The 19,985-nt window shown below is 52.6% G+C and overlaps 11 protein-coding genes across 11 annotated transcripts; 6 read left to right on the top strand and 5 right to left on the bottom strand.

Moving 5' to 3' along the window:
• Positions 1–154: 154 nt before the first annotated feature.
• Positions 155–1,838, bottom strand: VTN00DRAFT_1400 (uncharacterized protein; the record flags this gene model as incomplete). Its single annotated transcript, XM_069427504.1, has 3 exons — positions 155–259; positions 339–1,247; positions 1,302–1,838. The coding sequence occupies 3 exons, from the start codon at positions 1,836–1,838 to the stop codon at positions 155–157; spliced, it is 1,551 nt and encodes a 516-aa protein (XP_069292102.1).
• Positions 1,839–2,121: 283 nt separating this feature from the next.
• On the top strand, positions 2,122–3,938 carry VTN00DRAFT_1399 (uncharacterized protein; the record flags this gene model as incomplete). The annotated part of the gene is made up of 5 exons (XM_069427501.1): positions 2,122–2,308; positions 2,402–2,830; positions 2,882–3,633; positions 3,694–3,786; positions 3,840–3,938. The coding sequence occupies 5 exons, from the start codon at positions 2,122–2,124 to the stop codon at positions 3,936–3,938; spliced, it is 1,560 nt and encodes a 519-aa protein (XP_069292101.1).
• Positions 3,939–4,085: 147 nt separating this feature from the next.
• Positions 4,086–6,008, bottom strand: VTN00DRAFT_1398 (uncharacterized protein; the record flags this gene model as incomplete). The annotated part of the gene is made up of 3 exons (XM_069427500.1): positions 4,086–4,564; positions 5,597–5,633; positions 5,694–6,008. The coding sequence occupies 3 exons, from the start codon at positions 6,006–6,008 to the stop codon at positions 4,086–4,088; spliced, it is 831 nt and encodes a 276-aa protein (XP_069292100.1).
• Positions 6,009–7,436: 1,428 nt separating this feature from the next.
• On the top strand, positions 7,437–8,294 carry VTN00DRAFT_1397 (uncharacterized protein; the record flags this gene model as incomplete). Its single annotated transcript, XM_069427499.1, has 4 exons — positions 7,437–7,471; positions 7,579–7,739; positions 7,846–7,869; positions 8,041–8,294. 4 exons carry the CDS (start codon positions 7,437–7,439, stop codon positions 8,292–8,294), a joined length of 474 nt encoding a protein of 157 aa, XP_069292099.1.
• A 93-nt stretch (positions 8,295–8,387) lies between these two features.
• VTN00DRAFT_1396 (uncharacterized protein) lies at positions 8,388–8,633 on the bottom strand (the record flags this gene model as incomplete). Its single annotated transcript, XM_069427498.1, has 1 exon — positions 8,388–8,633. One exon carries the CDS (start codon positions 8,631–8,633, stop codon positions 8,388–8,390), a length of 246 nt encoding a protein of 81 aa, XP_069292098.1.
• A 973-nt stretch (positions 8,634–9,606) lies between these two features.
• On the top strand, positions 9,607–11,843 carry VTN00DRAFT_1395 (uncharacterized protein; the record flags this gene model as incomplete). The annotated part of the gene is made up of 9 exons (XM_069427497.1): positions 9,607–9,632; positions 9,710–9,760; positions 9,820–9,845; positions 9,922–9,948; positions 10,011–10,046; positions 10,101–10,249; positions 10,322–11,580; positions 11,638–11,742; positions 11,801–11,843. 9 exons carry the CDS (start codon positions 9,607–9,609, stop codon positions 11,841–11,843), a joined length of 1,722 nt encoding a protein of 573 aa, XP_069292097.1.
• Positions 11,844–12,016: 173 nt separating this feature from the next.
• Positions 12,017–12,528, bottom strand: VTN00DRAFT_1394 (uncharacterized protein; the record flags this gene model as incomplete). Its single annotated transcript, XM_069427496.1, has 2 exons — positions 12,017–12,191; positions 12,491–12,528. The coding sequence occupies 2 exons, from the start codon at positions 12,526–12,528 to the stop codon at positions 12,017–12,019; spliced, it is 213 nt and encodes a 70-aa protein (XP_069292096.1).
• A 57-nt stretch (positions 12,529–12,585) lies between these two features.
• VTN00DRAFT_1393 (uncharacterized protein) lies at positions 12,586–13,881 on the top strand (the record flags this gene model as incomplete). The annotated part of the gene is made up of 6 exons (XM_069427495.1): positions 12,586–12,633; positions 12,717–12,750; positions 12,807–12,895; positions 12,969–12,999; positions 13,174–13,676; positions 13,732–13,881. 6 exons carry the CDS (start codon positions 12,586–12,588, stop codon positions 13,879–13,881), a joined length of 855 nt encoding a protein of 284 aa, XP_069292095.1.
• Positions 13,882–14,463: 582 nt separating this feature from the next.
• Positions 14,464–15,549, bottom strand: VTN00DRAFT_1392 (uncharacterized protein; the record flags this gene model as incomplete). Its single annotated transcript, XM_069427494.1, has 2 exons — positions 14,464–15,223; positions 15,362–15,549. 2 exons carry the CDS (start codon positions 15,547–15,549, stop codon positions 14,464–14,466), a joined length of 948 nt encoding a protein of 315 aa, XP_069292094.1.
• A 791-nt stretch (positions 15,550–16,340) lies between these two features.
• On the top strand, positions 16,341–18,017 carry VTN00DRAFT_1391 (uncharacterized protein; the record flags this gene model as incomplete). The annotated part of the gene is made up of 6 exons (XM_069427493.1): positions 16,341–16,380; positions 16,481–16,606; positions 16,684–17,276; positions 17,339–17,602; positions 17,663–17,911; positions 17,961–18,017. The coding sequence occupies 6 exons, from the start codon at positions 16,341–16,343 to the stop codon at positions 18,015–18,017; spliced, it is 1,329 nt and encodes a 442-aa protein (XP_069292093.1).
• A 395-nt stretch (positions 18,018–18,412) lies between these two features.
• On the top strand, positions 18,413–19,855 carry VTN00DRAFT_1390 (uncharacterized protein; the record flags this gene model as incomplete). The annotated part of the gene is made up of 3 exons (XM_069427492.1): positions 18,413–18,616; positions 18,696–18,974; positions 19,046–19,855. 3 exons carry the CDS (start codon positions 18,413–18,415, stop codon positions 19,853–19,855), a joined length of 1,293 nt encoding a protein of 430 aa, XP_069292092.1.
• Between the last annotated feature and the right edge of the window lie 130 nt (positions 19,856–19,985).

The following is a 19,985-nucleotide window of genomic DNA, read 5'->3' as shown; positions in this document are numbered from 1 at the left end:
CAAGTGATATTTGACAAATGACGTGATATACATACATATGGGTAGTAGCTAGCACTAGCGGAATCTACATGACAAGTGAATCTTCTCGGCATAAACATAAGGACAGTATGTATAGACCTTGGTATAGAGGCATGTAGCATTTCGACATGTACTTTTACAGCTTCGGACTCGGCTTCTCCTTCTGGAGCATGGCCTCGGCCACCTTACGGCGCTGGATCTTGCCCGTCGCGGTCTTGGGGATCTCCCTGAGGATCCAGATCTGTGGAGGTTCATTACGTTAGTGAACTGTTTGCAGAGTATGTTTCAACACGAAAGGGGAAAAAAAACGGGCGATTTACCTTCTTCGGAACCTTGAACTTGGCGACCTTGCTCGCCATCCAAGTCTTGATGTCCTCCTCCGACGCGCTGGCGTTCGGCTTCAGCACAACCGCCACGCCAATGTCCTCACCGTAGTGGCCCTCATCCGGGATAGCAAATGACACGGCTTCGGCAACGTTCGGGTTGTGCGCCAGTGTGTTGTCCAGCTCGATGGGGCTGATCTTCTCACCACCCTTGTTGATGAGCTCCTTGATGCGACCCGTGATGATGAGGTATCCGTTGGGGTCCTTCTTGCCCTGGTCACCCGTGCGGAAGAAGCCGTCCTTGGTGAAAGACGACTTGTTTGCGGCTGGGTTGTTCAGGTAGCCCTTGGTCACGTTCTCGCCGCGGATGCACACCTCGGCCTCCTTGCCCTGCGGCACCTCGTTGCCGGCCTCGTCGAGGATCTTGACCTCCACGCCCTGTCCGATACCGACGCTGCCCGGTTGCCGCTTGCCGGGTGGCAGAGGGTTGCTGGTCATCTGGTGCGCGGCCTCCGTCATGGCGTAAGCTTCCAGGACGGGCGCGTTGAACGTCTTCTCCAGCTCGTGGAAAGTCTTGGGGGACAGCGGGGAGGAGCATGACCGGATGAAGCGGATCTCGGGCTTAGGGTTTGGCGGGGGATTCTTGAGCAGGATCTGGTGGATGGTCGGCACAGCGGTGTACCAGTTCGCCTTGTGCGTGATGAAGTCCGTCCAGAATTCGGACGCAGAGAAGCGTGGAGGCACGATGGCTGAACCGCCGGAGTGGAGGGGTGCGAGGAACGCGGCGAGGAGCCCGTGAACGTGGAACAGCGGCATCACGAGCATTGTTCGGTCCTTGGGGGTCAATTGATAGGTGGCTTTGATGTTTCTCATAGTTCTGGTCAAGTTTCTGTGTGTAAGAGGGACCTGAAGGTAATTGTCAGAGTATATTCCACAATGTCAGGACAGGTCCATCCTTACAGCCTTTGGTCTCCCCGTCGTTCCACTGGTGTGCAGAACAAGAGCAATATCATCGGGCTGGGCCGTCTCGACCTTCTGGTTGCCCTTTCCAGCCAGCTTGCCAGCTTCTTTCACATCCAGCACCACCTCTTTACCGTCCCAATAGCACTCCGCAATGGCAGCCTTGTACTTGCGCGCAGCCCTCACGGCTGGCCCATCCTTTGCGTAAGAGCCCTTGGGCACAAGAGCCAATGCGGAGCTGAGATCGTCGATGTAAAACTCGAACTCCTCCTGCTTGTATCCCGGGTTGAGCGGCGCAGCGATTGCCCGCTGCCACGATGCTGCCAAGAAGGATACGATGAATTCATAGGAATTGGGCAGAGCAATCGAGACCGCGTCCGCCGGGCGCACCCCCAGCTTGGCCAGCTTAGCCTGGAACCTGGCGACCTCGTCGTTCAACTGCCGGTAAGAGACGGTCAACGGCTGCGGCTTCGAGGGGACGATGATGGCGGTGGCCGCCCCATTCTGGGGGAAGAAGGAGTTTGCGAGAGTGGTCATCCTGCAGCACAACCTGTAGACCAGAAGATATATCCAGGAGATACTCAGGAGACGCCGGCCAGCAGCAGGAGTGGACGAGATAAACGTGACCCGGACGGGAAAGTCCGGGGAAGATGACGTGCCTCGGATCGGGCAAACACGCCAAACACGCCAAGCATCCGAACTCGGCCGACACGACTCCATCTCCATCTCGATATCGCGATCCCCGCATCTCTGATATCCTGACCATGCTTCGTTGCTCTTGTCCTTCCACTGCCCCACTCCCCTCCTAGTCTCTCCCTCCATGGCCCCCGAATCAAACCCGCCCAAAGGCGGGGGGATGCTCTCGCTCTACGCGAACCTGCTTGATCCCTCCGCCGACAGCTCCGCGCCTGGGACGATCTCACGCGCCCCGGTCGTCTTCAAGCAGAGCTCTGAAGCCGAGGCGCAACCAGACGAGTCGGCTGCCAAGAAGCAGCAGATAAGTGCCGGTAGATCATATACCCTCCTTTCATGAGAGAACCCTTTTTTATCCCGACAGGATTGCTCACTTGTCTGGCGGTTTGCCCTTGTCGTGAAAATAGCTTCTCTTCGTTTCCAGCCTACAAAAAGACCGCAGCTGTCTGCTCAGAAGCCAAAAGTGAAGCCTACCTTGCCCAAAGCTCCCCCGGCTGCACCTGCAGCAGGCGCTGCCGCTGCACCACCGGTCAAGACAACTCTTGCAGACTGGGCTGCCACCGATGATGACGATGTCAACGGATTCTATGGCGGCGAGAAACGCCAGCGTGGTGGGCGAAAGAAGCGAAAGAAGAACCGCGAGGCCCAGGCGGTGCCACAGAATTGGGATGATATCTACGACCCATCTCGACCGAACAACTACGAGGAGTACAAACACAGTGATGAGAAGATACGCGAAGTTAGAGAGTGGAAGGATCGTCTTTATGCGCACCGCATGGCCAGACGAGGTAGCAGTGACATGGACAGCGATGAGGAATATTCGCGGCCGATGAACCGTAAGTCAACCTGGGCTTTTGACATTATTGTATCGCTCACCAGTACTGCAGGACAATTTCCTCCTCCAAGCTACAACTTTGCTCCTCCTCCCAATCTTAACGATGTGCTGCCGGAACCGCCCGCAGAGGAACCACCGACGGAGGCACCACCTCCAGAGCCTGCCGCCCCGATTCCAGACGATGCAACTGGAGAGGATGCCTTTGCTCGACGTCTTCGCATGAGCCAGAACCAAGGCATAAATTGTGCACCGCCGTCACCTCCACCTCAACCCACACCACCACCTCCTCCCCCTCCCCCGCTGTCTGCGATCCAGCCAGAATCGGCCACTATATCTCGTGCCCCCGTGCGCTACACTCTACCCCCGCCTCCAGAAGAGATCCCAGCCACGGAAGCAGAGCTCGAGGAAGCTTTTGCAAAGGAGCAGCCTGTTGAAGAGGAAGGTGGAGAGGATGCACACCGTTCGCTTCGGCCAGGTCAGAAAGGGTTCGCAGAGCGTCTGCTGGCAAAGTATGGCTGGACAAAGGGATCCGGCTTGGGCGCGACTGGTTCTGGAATCGTCAAGCCCCTTCAGGTCAAAGTCGAGAAACAGAAGAAGAGGCCGGATTCAGAGGGCGGTGGCTTTGTCACGCCTGGCGGCAGGGGCAAGATCATTGGTGGTGCTAAGAAGGCCGAGGATGAGGGTAAATTTGGAGCAATGAGCGAAGTGATCATACTGAAGGGTATGGTCAATGGCTTGGACTTGAATGCTGAACTGGAAAGCGGCAGTTTGATGCAGGAGATAGGAGAAGAATGCTCGGAGAAGGTAAGACACCCGTGTAACCTGCTCGGCAATTTTTCGCTTCCTTTGCTAACTCCTCTTAAGTATGGCACTGTTGAACGCGTCTACATTCATCGTGACAGCGGTGACACAGCGCCTGTCTTCGTCAAATTCACCAGTCAGCTATCAGCCTTACGGGTGAGTTATTCTCAATGGTGTGCTATAAGCTATCAGTTCCTAACCACGCCTAGGCCGTCAATGCTCTCGAGGGCCGGATATTTAATGGCAACACGATCACTGCGCGGTTTTTCAATAGCGAGAAATTCGAAAAGGGAATATACCAGGAGTGAACTAGATACCATGTATTATTATACACTAGTAATGACATTTAATGGATCTGCTGTTGTTCATTACGTTCCCCAGTTATCTCTACTGTGCTACTGATAGAGAAATGAACAAGCAGAAAACCTGATTCTTCATAATATAAATCATCCAATCTAAAACCTCGGCAAAAAGTTATCCGTCACCTCTGTGCTTCCAGAGCCATGGCTCCTTTCCGAAAGGTCATCACTGCTACTACCGCTCGGGGTCTTTCTTTTAGCAGGCGACGGAGGCGGAGGCGAGGCACATCTCCCCTTCCTATTCCTCCCACGACTTACCGTCGAGGGTTCACCATCATCATCACTGTCACGAGTACGTTTACGACTACGAGCATAATCCCTCCTCCTCGGTCGCTTCTCCTGTACCGTACTAGGTCTAGACCCCTTCTCTGTCGTCGAGATATAATTGTACCTAGACGTCGACGCAGGGTCGTAGGATTCTGATTTATCCTCGTAATAATCCCCATCGTCATAACCATCATCATTGCCATCGTTATTAGTAGGATTGTTACTGTTATTATCCTCTTCTTCTAATTCTGCTGCGGGCCCCATCTCATTCTCCACCCACAGCGCCATGCGGTCAGCGCAGCGACGCACTACACCACCCGACCAGCGGGGTCGTGATGGGCTGGATGTCGTTGCCCTTGCAGAACTCGTGGGATGCGTAGGATTTGGGACAGCGGTCGAAGTTATTGGTGGCCGCAGAAGGAGATGTAGGAAGCGTAGCGTTTGCACATTGTTTCTGGGCCTTTTTTTCCTGTTTCGTTTGTTTGGTTGGAGGTTTCTTCGGTTTGGTCTAGGTAGGTTAGGTAGGTAGTTTGGGCTTGTTATGATATGTTTTTTTATTCTGATGTTGTTGGAACTGAACTATGTGAGAGGTTTTATTAGTTATCTGTAACAGAGAGTTTTCTCTCACAGTGAGATGAATGCTATGTCTTACGGGTAGATAGATATACTCCTCGTTTCTGCTATTAGTTTAATAATAGGTAAGGGTGGCTGCTTGATATATGGAGTCCTAGTAGACGAAAACGAACGAACAGACTGATAGGGTTTGATTTTTTTTCCGGGTAATAATAGAAGCAGGAAAGGAATTGACGATAAATAAAATAAGAAGACTGGCTGGGTTATCGGATCCTTGTCTTATTGGCCCTCTTCTCTGCTTCTAGATATACAGGAGGGTGGAAAAAGAAAAAGACAGTGTCATTGTATACATATTTACGTTGTCTTTTCTTATTCTTAGGACAAGGAATGTCCCCAGTGTCTAGGGTAGGGACAAACTCATTGAATAAGGAAAGGGAGAAAGGATGGTAGGATCGAAGATGACTACTTCTATGAGTCTAATATAATAAGAGTGCATAGATGAATCAGATAATTGAATTCTTTAAGGTCTATTTCTGTACAGCACAAAGGGCGAGGACAAAAGAACCAAAAAGAAAAAAAATGCCGGGGTGGAACAATATAGAGATCATTGTGTATTACATATACATAGTACATACAAAGTCCAGATCTCATTCATGCGTTCATTCCGAAATTTGATGAAAGACAAAGATCTAACTATATTTTACAGTAGAACACAAAGGAAAAAGCTTCATAGTGCTTGCCTAAATACCTACCCGGTACTTACCTACCTAAATCTACCCAGGAGATCCGGTCCAACATCCAGGGCTAATCCAGAGCCGTAGCAAGCTGAAATCTCCCATCATATCTACCTCCTCAAAAACAGGCCCGTCTCTCCTGGCCAACTTCCCTAGCCACGTCCCCATTCAAAGCGTCTGCAGCATCGAAAAGCTCCTCGACGGCCTCCTCAGCCGCATTCAGAATCTTCTCCAACTTTTGCATGTTCACGGCGATGCGGCGCAGGTGGTACTCCTTGTACCGGCAGCGCTCGCACATACCCGACATGGGGAAGGATATCCGCTCAATATCCGAGTCGAGGCAGAGCCAGCCGGTCTTGATGGTCGTCTCGCACTCGAGGAGCCAGTAGACGTCGGGGGCAGTGTGGCCGCAGAGGGCGTGGTACCAGTTGATTTTGTGGCACATTTCTTCTTTTCTTCTTCTGGCTTCTTTTCATCTGCCTTTTTTGGGCTACTTTTTGTTTTTATGTCTTGTGCCTTGTGTCTTATGGCCTGTTCTGGGATACTAGGGCTGTTGAACACAAAAACAATGGCCAAGGGGACAGTAGAGTCAAAGCCAGATAGAAGTGCAGGTAGGATGAAGTGAGAGGGATCTGGTAGGCAGAGCAGGAAGATTTGTAATGTTATTGCTATTTCTATATATAGATAGAATGAAAAGGAGCAGAAGCAATTGTCGAGCGTCTCCATCCTGAACTGCCATAGTCGCATTGTCATTAGCCTTGAGCAAGATATCGCCCGAAGAAATTGATTTCATCCTGCTATGCTTGTTATTAGATGAAAGAGAATGGCTGTCTCTCTTTAGAGTCGTTTTCGGTATGGTTCTTTATGGAAAGCTGAAGATGAACGATAGACGAGAGTTGAAACAAAGGAGGCAGTGAGAATGATACCGCTTGCCTAGGGCATTCCAGAAAAAAAAACAATACAGTAAAAATTGTGCTGTGGTATTCTCCTGTTCCATGTCAACAAAAAAACACATACAGCGTACCTAGATATCAGAAACTTGGTCTCACTCCCAGTCGCTCTTACCCGGCACTCATCCTGCACCACAACGAGGCGGAGCTCCTGATGTACCATCTCGACCATATCTTCCACCTGCAATTTCACCTTTAGTCCGCTTCCATCCGTACAAACGGCAGCGGATGGCCCCTTTGGCTGCTAGCTATGGCAAACCAGGGACAATATTATCCTCGAAAGCAAATCTTGACACATCCCAGTGCCTATAATATTTCCGAAAATGAAAATTCATTCATTGCCTGTCTGAAAATTTGATAGTGGTGAATGCGTTGGCATCAGGCTTGATAATCACCTGCAGTCTTATTTGAAATTTTGAGCATTTGAGCACATGGTGTGAGGCACAGCATCATATAGCCTGCTTGTGATGATCACTAAAGTCCTCACTCTTAAGCATTTTAGGTTCCAGTGCTAAGCTAGACACCAGGATGGACGTGTACATTCAGTCAGAATGATGATAGTTGTATGTCTCAGGAGACCTATCAGATTACCTTTTTAAGATATGTCACGTGACAAGTATTCTAGACGGGTCTGCGGAGTGAATAGCCGTGGGGGTATCTAGGCTGTGAACGCCTGGAGCATTCACTCTAGACAAGCACTTCATTCACAGCTTGCAGTTTGTGACAGCAGATTTGTCTCCTGGTTCTTCCTCTTCCCGCCTCCTCATTTTGACCGGTCTCCTTAACGGCCTTGCGCCTCCCTACGCAACCTTCGCCTCTCGCGGTCTTGCTCTATCCATTCGCCCCCAATACCTACTACCTGCTTAGGTACAACACCGGTGTCGTCTGTCTTGGAGCTTAAACTGCCTTAAACTACCGCCAAAATGTCGCTCTGCCAGAATCGTCTTATGGAGGAAAGGTACGTGGGGATCCTACGACATCAGCTGCTACCTACACCCAAGTATCATGCGCGGTGTTCAGAGCTCAAGCTGACGGTTGCCTCCCCACTCCGGTTGGAATCTCCAGGAAGCAATGGCGTCGCGATCACCCGTTCGGCTTCTACGCGAAACCTTACCGGACTCCGCAGGGCGTGCTTGATCTGAAGAAGTGGGAGTGTGGTATTCCGGGCAAGCCCAAGACCCTGTGGGAGGGTGGGCTCTTCAAGCTGGATGTGACCTTCCCGGATGGTAAGTGTTCCCTTCTACTATCTGGGCTGTTATCTTGCCTGGATCGCAGGCACATTCTGTTTGCAAAGTGGCATGGGCTGACGTGGAGGCAACTCGCGTGGTTTAGAGTATCCTACGAAGCCGCCGAAGTGTAAGTACACTATCCTCCCACACTCGAAATAGCGCAAAGTAAAGACGAGGAAAAAAATACCGCGTGTCATGATCGCATATACATACGACTACGTCCCCGGTTTTATCTGGACCCCGGAGAATCACGACATGATCGCCGGCTAACCATGTATGCCATTTGTCTTGCATGCAGGCAAATTCGTTCCCCCGCTCTTTCACCCCAACGTTTACCCCTCTGGAACTGTCTGTCTCTCGATTTTGAACGAGGAGGAGGCGTGGAAGCCAGCGATTACGATCAAGCAGATCCTGCTGGGTATCCAGGACCTCCTGGATGACCCCAACCCAGAGTCGCCTGCGCAGGCTGAGGCCTACAACCTCTACAAGAAAGACCGCCCCGCGTACGAGAAGAAAGTGAGGCAAGTCGTCAAGGAGAACCCCGCACTTTAGATTCCCCCCCCGCATCAAGTTTCTTTTCTTTGCCTCTTGTTTTTTTGGGTTCTCGGCGAGTTTTGGGCAAGGCTGGGGGTAGCGGTGGGTTGATCATAGCTTATTTCTTTTTTTCTCACTGTTAATGCTTCTCTTGTTCGGGAAGGGTCGGAGATTGGACGGAGGATAATGAGAAAGTCCGGAAAGACAGTAATCTCTGTCTAACGTGTGTTTCTTTTCCCCCTTTCTTTTCTTGAAAATGATGAGGATCTGACCGAGCCAAAGAGGGGTACCACTGGTAGTCCTCACGGCCGGTCGTCTTGTCTTTTTGCATTCTGTATTCTTGTTTCTAGCGAGCATGGCGTTTTCAGAATCTACGAGAACCGGGCCGGAAATGGACGGGCGCTTTCGTGTCTATCTCTTTTCTTTTTCTTATCTGTCCTATTTCTCTCCGGTGTACAGTATATATATGTAAGGTATTGTGAGGAATCACGAAACCGAATGAGGTCATTACAGTAGTTGTTGGAGTTCTCAGATAGATCGTTATCTTCCTTATCTCCTTTGTCGATCAAATCGATTTGAGTGATGGCAACTGCAACTTTCCTCTCCTGTGCCTTTTTTTTCTCTGCATGTGGCTGTGGAGTTGATGGTTGGGATGGCTAGGTCGGACTACGTGCTTGTAAAAGCAAATACATGTGTTCCGTGTGACTTGATGTGGCAACGATACAGCTTCGGTGTGAATGGTATTTTTGGAGATCTTAGATTGCTTTTTTCTGATCGTGAGGATTCCCCACGTCCGTGGCGGGTAAGGTTGGGATGAAATGAGCTGAAGGGCGGGGTAGCTCGTCGCCTGGCAGAGCGCAGCGATCAATTGAGCGTGGTGCACCGAGGACAAGGATACAGGAAGACGGGGAAAGCAAAATTGCTTCTTTTTCTGGAAGGTTGTGGGGGGGCGGAGTGGACAGGATGAAGGGAAGCAAGAGACGGTCTGCTCCGTTCGCGGTACAGAAAGAGATGTATCTATAAAGCTGACAGCAGCGCAGCCCAGACACGAGACGAATGACAGCAGGTGCAAAAATCATCGATCGGAGAAGAGTTTATCTTATCGGGTGAGTCAAACCGGCCGACTTCGCCCCTCGCTGTCCGTCCCGCCCGCCGTCCGCCGCCGCCTTTGCTGGTAACGATTTTAAAATTTCCCGCTGCCCAGGAACCACCACCAAAGGAAGGGCCCGGTTAAATCTGTCTTTCTCCCACACTTGTTCCCCCCCAGCACCACCCTTCGTCGCAAGACCGCAATCCCTCTTCTCAAGGCCTGGTTCCGTCAGTCGCCAACATGTGTGGAATTTTTGCGTGCCATTGGTATGTCCTTTCTTGCGCCCGCGCACTGGGGTAATTGCCCCGCCAAATCATCGAGATACTGATCATGGACAAAATAGCCACCCCGATATTCAAAAGTTTAAGCCTACGGCCTTGCGCTTGGCAAAGGCGTGAGTTACCTTCCTGCCTGTGAGATATTGGAGAATGTGTGCTGAAATTTTGCCGGCAGTGTGCGCCATCGGGGTCCCGACTGGAGTGAGTCAACCGGAATGTCATACGGTTCTGTGGAGGTTATACGGATCTTCTAACAACACCCTTCTCATGACAACAGGCGGAAACTTTGTGGACAACAACACGAGTCAGTTTCCCAACTAGCCCATTGAGACATTTGCTCGGTTCCGTGTGCTGACCTAATTGCAGTCCTTGCGCATGAGCGTCTGAGCATTGTCGGTGTCGGTCCGTAAAACCCAGATGATATCAGGTTGAAATTTCTTGCTAAGCGCATCGCAGACTCCGGAGCGCAGCCCCTTGTCAACGACGATGGAACTCTCGCCCTGGCGGTCAATGGTGAGATATACAACCACCGGATTCTGAGGAAAGGACTTAAGACGGAATACAACTTCAAGACACACTCGGACTGCGAGGTCATCATTCCATTGGTATGCCCAGGTCCCTTGTGTTTTTCTTTTTCCCGCAAAATGGAGGAGGTGATAGAGATTAACGCTTGGTAGTATATGGAACATGGATTGGACGCTCCCAAATTCCTCGATGGCATGTTCTCCTTTGTCCTCTATGACAAGAAAGAAGACCGCGTCATTGCCGCACGCGACCCGATTGGCGTTATCAGCTTCTACCTGGGACGATCGTCGCAGACACCCGGGACTGTCTACTTCGCTTCTGAGCTGAAGTGTTTGCACCCCGTGTGTGACAACATCATCGCCTTCCCACCAGGCCACGTCTATGACTCCAAGACAGACACTATGAAGCGATACTTCGAGCCCAAGTGGTGGGACCCGACCAACGTTCCCTCGACACCGGTCGACTACAAGCTGATCCGGGAGACCCTGGAGAGGGCTGTCCGGAAGCGATTGATGGCGGAGGTTCCTTACGGTGTCCTGCTGTCGGGTGGTTTGGACTCGAGCTTGGTGGCTTCCATCGCCCAGAGGGAGACTCTTCGTCAACGGGCTGCGCAGAACGGTGCGGCCAACGGGCATGCTGACGGCTCGGGATTGGTTGGTATCGACGATGCCAACGAGCTGTCTACTGTGACCGCCCTTCCTGAGCTGCACTCCTTCTCCATCGGTCTTCCCGGCGCGCCCGACACCCAGGCTGCCATTGAGGTCGCTGAGTTCCTCGGAACCAAGCACCATGCTTTTACCTTCACTATTGAAGATGGTCTCAATGCGCTGTCAGACGTCATCTACCACCTGGAGACCTATGATGTTACCACGATCCGTGCCTCCACTCCCATGTATCTGCTTAGCCGAAAGATCAAGGGAATGGGCGTGAAGATGGTTCTGAGCGGAGAGGGAAGTGACGAGATCTTTGGCGGATACCTCTACTTCCACGCCGCTCCTGACAGGGAGGCATTCCACGCGGAGACTGTGAGGAGAGTGAAGAACCTACACCTGGCTGACTGCTTGAGAGCGAACAAGTCCACCTCTGCGTGGGGTGTCGAAGCTCGTGTACCGTTCCTGGACAAGCAGTTCCTCGAGGTCTCCATGGGCGTCGACCCTAAGGAGAAGATGATCACTAAGGATCGCATCGAGAAGTACATTCTGCGGAAGGCTTTCGACACCTCAGACGAGCCAGACGTGAAGCCATATCTCCCAGAGAAGATCCTTTGGCGCCAGAAGGAGCAATTCAGTGACGGTGTCGGCTACAGCTGGATTGATGCATTGAAGGACAACGCTGAACTCCATGTCACGGATGAGATGATGAAGAACCCCAAGCCAGAATGGGGTGACGACATCCCAGACACCAAGGAGGCGTACGTTTTGAAAGCTCTTATCTCGAAGGAAAGCGGCTTGCTAACGTTAATAACCAGATACTGGTATCGCATGATGTTCGACGAGCACTTCCCGTCCTACTGCGCAGGAACCGTGCAGAGGTGGACCCCCACATGGTCGAAGCAGACCGATCCCAGCGGACGGTAAGGACCCGCAAATATGACTATGAAGCATCGACATGCTAACGTTGACATCTTGCAGGGCCATCTCGACCCATATCGCCAAGTACGACCACGTGGAGTAGAGGTCAATTGTTCGCTTTTTGGTTAGCGCAGTCTATCCACTCGATTGTTGGGGTGAAAATCGCGCATAATTTGTTTTGTTTTTGATGTGTTCCTCAGGCGCAGCAAGGAAAGTAGTGGATTTTCTGTTGTCATGTGTGTCATATTTATCGTGCGGGTCGGTTCCATTCCTGTTTTAGATCTCTTTTGAAACTCGATAGACCTGAGTCGCGCCATTGTTCTCCCTCTCCACATGCGAAACAGAGATCGCGAGACAAGGGCCGGGTGTTATGCTGAAATACCGCATTGGGGAAACGGTGTGTACATCACGGGTACTGTTTAGAGCGCAGATTTCTCTCAAGTGCACGTAGCTAAGAAACATGAGAGGTCAACCAAGTACTGGGAGGTCATCGAGGTCCTTGTATTAGTATTCCAGGAATTTCAAATAAACGTCGGACCAGGAGGGGACAGCGTACAACCCCTCCGAGGGCAGCCTCCATATGCCCGCTGCACGACGAGGATGCCATCACGGGACTCGGCGGCTTTTACCGGCCCCTCCCACCGCCCAATCAGCGGGTGCGGCTGCTTACCCGTGGCTCTCCTGTTTGGCGACGTCTCGTCCAACTTCCCAACTCTTCCCCCGTCTTCTCCCTTCAAAACATCACCTCACCGTTCACCCTTTGCTCCTCCAGCCTCTTCTCCCCTCATCTTCTCTTTAATTCACATATTCTTAGACGCTCTCGTCTTGACACCAAGTAATTCACAATGTCCGCTCCTGCTGCTTTCTCCGACATCGCCAAGGCGGCCAACGATGTATGCCTTAGTCTTCCTTGAATTTCCGACATTGTGCAGTACCTGCACTCTGGAAACTGAAAAGCTAATAACCGGCGCAACAGCTCTTGAACAAGGACTTCTACCACACCAGCCCTGGTAAGCTTCATGCTTTTTGCCTTGGTCCATAAATTGAAGCTAATCAACTGCTGCAGCCAGCCTTGAGGTCAAGTCCAAGGCTCCCAATGGCGTTACCTTCACCGTGAAGGGCAAGTCTGCCCACGAGGGTCCCATTGCTGGTTCCGTAAGTCCTTCCATTCGATCGATTTTTTTCTTGCGAATGGAACGTTATATCTAATTCATTTTTCAACGCACAGCTGGAGGCCCAATACGTTGATGCGCCAATTGGTAAACGCCCCAAAAAGCGAAGAAAACCACCCGATCCCAGAAGCAGCTCCCTGCGCGAGTCGCGGCCCATGTTGTTCATGTCGTGCGGTCGCTTCTCGTCCAACGGGATCAGTTTTTATGTCTTATCTCGCATTATTGAGCATGCTGTAATGCTAATTATCCGTCCCTGCTCAGGCCTTACCCTCACCCAGGCATGGACCACTGCCAACGCCCTCGACACCAAGCTCGAGCTGGACAACAACATCGCCAAGGGTCTGAAGGCCGAAGTCATCACTCAGTACCTGCCTGGCTCCCAGTCCAAGGGTGCCAAGCTCAACCTCTACTTCAAGCAGCCCAACCTGCACGCCCGTGCGTTCCTCGACCTCCTCAAGGGACCCACTGCCAACTTCGACGCTGTCCTTGGCCACGAGGGCTTCCTCGTCGGTGCTGAGGGTGGCTACGACGTCCAGAAGGCCGCCATCACCAAGTACTCTGCTGCTGTCGGCTACAGCCTTCCCCAGTACTCTGCTGCCATCACCGCTACCAACAACCTGAGCCTCTTCTCTGCTTCCTACTACCACCGTGTCAACGCTCAGGTTGAGGCTGGTGCCAAGGCCACCTGGGACTCCAAGACTGGCAACACTGTCGGCCTGGAGGTTGCCAGCAAGTACAAGCTGGATCCCTCTTCTTTCGCCAAGGTGAGTTGGGATTCGATGAGTCATACTTGGTTCGCAGCCTCTAACACCATAATAGGCTAAGATCAACGACCGCGGTATTGCCGCTCTGGCCTACAACGTCCTGCTCCGCCCAGGTGTCACCCTCGGCCTTGGTGCTTCCTTCGACACTCAGAACCTGAACCAGGCTGCCCACAAGGTTGGTGCCAGTTTCACCTTCGAGGGCTAAACGAATAATCCCGACTTTCTTCCCATTCCTGCCCCCACCCGAGTTTCTTTCCCCTCATCATCCCACCTTGGCGTCATGAAGAAATGAACATGAACAATGAAACTTGTGGGCGGATTTTCCATATTTTCTCAGACTCCTTAAAGGTGGACTAGATACATACAGGCAAATTATGCCTATCTCGTTTTTTATATTAGTTGCAATTTTACAGTCATGCTTTTTTATGCGACAGAACAGGATGATGGGTGAGAGACGGGGCGTGGAGAGTGGTTTAGGGTGGGAGGGTCCAGTCTTGTATGTATCGTAGCTGTGTCCACGGTCATATATGTATATCAGTTTCAAGTCCTTTCTTTTTGTATATTCACAGCTCACTATCGCGCCGTCTTGATTCTTTTACGATTGACGAGGCATGTAACGTGGTCCAGTCAAAAGGAAAACCTGGATAATTTGATATCAGTGGGCCGCCGCAGATCTCATTGTCTCCTGTGGAATATAAGTATATAATATGTACAGTACCAAAATCAGATAAACCGCAGATGCAAACTCCGTAATGGGATAATAGCGACCCAGAACAAGAAAAGCCTCTTATCGACTTCTACTACTGCCCCTGGATCCACTGGTCGTAGGGCCCCTGCCCGACAGCCCCGCTGTCGCTCCCGCCCCGGCCAGAATCCCGCACACGACCATGAACCGCAGTACCATGCTCCCACCCCGGGCCAGGTTCGCATCATCGAGATCGATGCCCATCTCCCGGGACCGGCGCTGCTGCCGACGCGCGTCCTCAGCCGCCTGCGTCCGGAAGTGACTCCTGGCGTTGAAGTGGTAGACCGGGTTCCGGTCGATGAAGGACGTTGGGTCTTCGTGCGTGGGTGAAGAGGAACCCTTGCTACCTGAGCCTCCTGAGCTCCCCATCGAGGCAGAGGCAGAGGAAGAAGAAGACGTCTGTCCGCTCATGCCGGCGGAATTGTTGTTTCTCGCCGCATTCGCCCCATAACCCCCGTGCGCGTAGAAACTGGGCGGCGGCCCACGGAACGGGCCCCGTCTCTTGCTCAGCCCGCTCGCGGGCCGGGAGCCCACGTACGAGCCCTTGTTGTGCAGGTTCGCGCCGTAGCTACTGTAGCTGCCCATGGGGTGTTGGCCTGGGCTGGCAGAGCTGTGGGTGGATGTGTATGGGTTCTGAGCGGCGGCGACACGGTGGAAGCCGTGGTCGTGATCGTAGCGGGCGCGCTTGGTGCTGTCACTGAGGACGTGGTAGGCGGAGGAGATGGATGCGAAGCGGGAGGTCGCGGTGGGGTCGGAGCGGTTGCGGTCTGGGTGGTGGGTGAGGGAGAGGGCGTAGAATTGTCTGTTTTTTTGATTTTCATCAATTGGTTTGAATCAGAAGGGATATACAGTACATTATTCTTGATAATCTGGGGAAGGAAAAAAAAGGTTCAGGGCGGAAGGTAGGAGGATGGGACAGGGCAATTGATAAAGTACGCACTTCTTGATCTCCGCCGCGGAGGCCGTCACCGGGACATTGAGAATCTCATAGTAATTCGGTTCCCGAGCGGCAGCATACGAGGCTGCTGCCGTCGTTGAGAACGCAGCAGCGGCGCAGGCATGGTCTCCGCTCGCTGATGGGCGGGCCGGGGAGAGAAGAGCGGAGAGGGTCCTCAGACGAGGCGACATGCCTCGTTTTACATCTAGGGAGGGAAAACGAATTTCTGCAAGGATTGCGATGGAATCGAGAGCAGAAAGAAGAATAGCATCGGGCGGGAGGTCAGGGAATATAAAGACAAAAAGGAACGGTGAAGCGGAGTTTGTTCGCTCGACCGTCCCCTGGGACGAGATGCAGTGAGCGGAGCGCGATCGGAGTTGGTGGTGCGTCATAAGAAGAGCGTTCCGGAGATTACACGGGCGTACTGATCCTCTTATCTGATCTGTATTTCCGTTACGGCGATTTATCTGATCGGCGTCAGGATGGAGCCTTGCACGGCCCACGGAGATCGAATTTCCTTGGTGGCATGTTCCCTGAGTTGTACTGCTCTGGATCAGGCTGTTTAACAATCTTACAGACCGCTGTATGGCAGATAATATCTTCTTCCCCCGTGGAATGCCCTCGTAAGCTAGGATACTGTACCCCGTACGGGATGCGTATGTGGCGGACCTGAAAAATGTGCAAGCTCCACGCGCGGTATCTCTATCGCTCTCCATCCTAGACAAGTACTGTACTACTCCTCCCCGGTGCTGGGTTCTACGTTTTTGCCAGAGACAACGCCTCGTGGTTCGTTCTTTATAGAGCCTTATACAAGCGCGCATCACTGGCAAGTCGAACCCGGGCTTGGCAAACCCGATAGGCTGACGCCGGAGAGAGGTCCAGCGATCCCCCTCATCCTTAGTGACTTATCCCGCTTTTGCTAGCGACAAATTCGCATTCCAGCCAGCAGCTTTTTCGTCAAAGCACATACGAACTATCCACCATGGCTGCTCAGGCCAGCGAGGAGCTGGAAAAGCTCAACCGTGAGCCTCCCCAGTTCGTCGCTCCTGAATTTTTGATCTTCTTTTTTTTCAGCCAAAGATATTTTTGCTGGATACTGATAAGATATCCCTCCTCTTCTAGTGAACGGTGAGAACGGCAGCGCCAAGGAGAACGCGCCTGCCACCGGCCCCTCTGCAAATGGAGACGCGGAGCACGACGATTCGGACGATGAGGAAAATGCTGCCCCAGATGCCGGAGCTACTGGAGGTGGGTTGTTGCGAGCTCCTACTTACCGTGGTGGGGACAAGACAACTGACACGGATGGTTTTTTTCTTCATCAACAGCGGCAAAGAAGAAGAAGAAGCGCAAGCCAAAGAAGAAGAAGGGAGGCGCAAAGGCGCAGACCGAACCCCCAAGAGTCCCTCTTACCACCCTCTTTCCCAACAACCAATTCCCCGAAGGAGAGATCGTCGAGTACAAGAACGACAATGCCTACCGCACGACCAACGAGGAGAAGCGCTACCTTGACCGGATGAACAACGACTTCCTGCAAGAGTACCGCCAGGCTGCGGAGGTCCACCGTCAGGTCCGCCAGTATGCGCGCAAGACCATCAAGCCCGGCCAGACCCTGACCGAGATCGCGGAGGGCATCGAAGAGAGTGTGCGGGCCTTGACCGGCCACCAGGGCCTTGAGGAAGGGGACAACCTCCTGGGAGGCATGGGCTTCCCCTGTGGTTTGAGTATCAACCACTGCGCGGCGCACTACACGCCCAACGCTGGGAACAAGATGGTGTTGCAGCAGGGAGACGTGATGAAGGTCGACTTTGGCGTCCATATCAATGGACGCATTGTCGACAGCGCCTTCACCATGGCCTTTGACCCAGTCTTCGACCCTCTTCTGGAGGCTGTCAGGGATGCCACGAATACTGGCATTCGTGTATGTCTTCCCTCCGTCTGCTATCGTATTCTTTATGAAGAAGACTGACTGACCCGATGTAGGAAGCTGGTATCGACGTCCGTATGAGTGACATCGGCGCTGCCATCCAGGAGACGATGGAAAGCTACGAGGTCGAGATCAACGGCACCATGTACCCAGTGAAGCCTATCCGGAACCTGAACGGACACAACATCAACCAATATGTCATCCACGGTGGCAAGAGCGTGCCTATTGTCAAGGGTGGTGACCAGACCAAGATGGAGGAGGGAGAGGTGTTCGCCATTGAGACCTTCGGTAGCACCGGAAAGGGCTACGTGAGAGACGATGTGAGTCACGCCATTTCTCTTTTCCCCAGGTTAACATGGTGGTGTCTAACATGGATCTAGATGGAAACGTCCCACTATGCGAAGATCCCGGGCGCTCCCAACGTTCCTCTGCGACTATCGTCTGCGAAGAACCTCCTGAACGTGATTACCAAGAACTTTGGCACCCTGCCATTCTGCCGTCGATACCTCGACCGGCTTGGCCAGGAAAAGTATCTTCTAGGACTAAACAACTTGGTGTCCGCGGGCATCGTCGAGGATTACCCACCTCTGTGCGATATTAAGGGTTCCTACACCGCTCAGTTCGAACACGTATGATATCCTTTTCCCATTTGCCGTTCAGATGCTGACGCTGGCACAGACTCTCGTGCTCCGACCGACCGTGAAGGAGATTATCAGCCGTGGAGATGACTACTGAAAGAAATTTTTTGCATTTTCTATTGTATCCACAATGTATGGAACAGAGTATGGGAAATAGGTTACAGCATTAGCTTAGATAGCTGTGTGTTTCCACGACTACATGGATAAACTACAAGTAGAGACGACGGACGATTTTAGATGCAGACAGAACATTTGGTTGAGAAAGCAGTAGATCAGCAGAACCATGTCTGATAAGCGGGTTCCTGGCGACCCAGAGTCCAGTCGTAGCCCCACGTGGAAACTCCCGTCTCCGAGACCGAGCTCTGCCCGCGCTGTGCCCTCTGCTCTTCCTCTCTCACCGCGATTGTTAGTTATCCTGGGGTCATCGTCGCTCGTTCCATTTCTATTCATGGGATGGCATCGAGGCAGGCACCCGCCGAATCGTTCTCAGCCATGCCGTCAGTCGTTACAACATCTTCCACGCCGCACCTCCGCGTGTCTGCGACCAAGGACAAGGGCGAGGCCGCAACAACTGAGGCAGCAGAGCAGCCGTCCGCGAGAGCGCCGCCCCCAGAATCCTACGACCATTTCTTTTGGACATATACAGAGGAGCCGCATAGGTCGAGACGGCAAGCAATTATCAAGGCCCATCCGGAGGTACATATATCCTATTGTTGACGCTCTCTCCGCAACGCTGTTTGTTGCCTGTAGGCTAACGGAAGCAATATCTCTGCAGGTAACCAAGCTCTGCGGTCCCGAACCACTCACGAAATATGTCGTATTGGGCGTCGTCTCCCTCCAGATTCTGTGTGCCTACCTCCTGCGCAACACGTCGATGCTGGATTGGCGGTTCCTAGTGACCGCGTATGTTATCGGAGCGACGGCGAACCAGAACCTCTTCCTCGCGATCCACGAGATCTCTCATAACTTGGCGTTCCGGTCAGCGCTGGCGAACAGGCTGCTTGCTATCTTTGCCAATCTGCCGATTGGGCTGCCCTATAGTGCTGCGTTTAGGGTGAGTTTGTCGCCATTGGGTTCTCCGAAATGTATCTTGAAACGGGGTGATTAACGGTCAATACCGAACAGCCATACCACCTGACGCACCACAAATCCCTCGGTGTCGCGGGTCTGGATACCGATCTCCCAACAGCCCTGGAAGCATTCTTCCTCGACTCCCTGCTGGGCAAGGCATTCTTCTGCACTTTCCAGATCTTCTTCTACGCCGTCCGGCCCATGTTCATCTACAGCCCGCCCTTCACGTATATCCACGTCCTGAACCTGATCACGCAGTTCGTCTTCGACTATGCGCTGATCAAATTCTGCGGCGGCTCCCTCCAGCCGCTGTACTATCTCCTCATGAGCTCGTTCCTGGCGGGATCGCTGCACCCTTGCGCGGGCCACTTCATCGCGGAGCACTACTTCTTCTCGAACGTGAAGTCCGGTGGGACTGAGTCGATTCAGGAGCAGAAGGCGAAGAAATCAGGCAAGGCTAAGGATGAGAACAGCAAGCCTCACCCTCTCGATTCCCTCCCTCCGCCAGAGACATACTCCTACTACGGCCCCCTCAACATCCTCACCTACAATGTCGGCCTGCACAACGAGCACCATGACTTCCCAGCCATCCCGTGGACCAGGCTGCCTGTTCTCCACCAAATCGCGAGCGAGTTCTACGAGCCACTGCCCTGCCACCGGAGCTGGATCTGGGTGATCTGGACCTTCATCATGGACAAGGATGTTGGGATGTGGTGCCGTGTGAAGAGGGCTGAGGGTGGACGTGTCGTTGGTGGAGGAGGTGCCAGCAAGAAAAGTGGAAGAGGAGGTGAAGGGATCTCCGCCGCGTCAGTCGGGCCGGAGGAGGAAGGGAATGGGTGGAAGGAGAGTGAGATTCAGAACTGATGCCTGGGTTCTGGGTTTTTTTTCTCCTTTTCTGCTTTTTCAGCGATTCGTTCGCTTTACTTGCGATCTCTACCATTTTACACGGCGTCAGGTGTCCTTGCATCTATCCATCATCTTCCCCAGATCCATC

Source organism: Thermoascus crustaceus, assembly GCF_041956765.1.
Source record: "Thermoascus crustaceus strain CBS 181.67 unplaced genomic scaffold VTN00scaffold_1, whole genome shotgun sequence".
In the NCBI taxonomy this organism is placed as follows: domain Eukaryota; kingdom Fungi; phylum Ascomycota; class Eurotiomycetes; order Eurotiales; family Thermoascaceae; genus Thermoascus; species Thermoascus crustaceus.
This window is presented reverse-complemented; position numbering and strand designations above follow the sequence as displayed.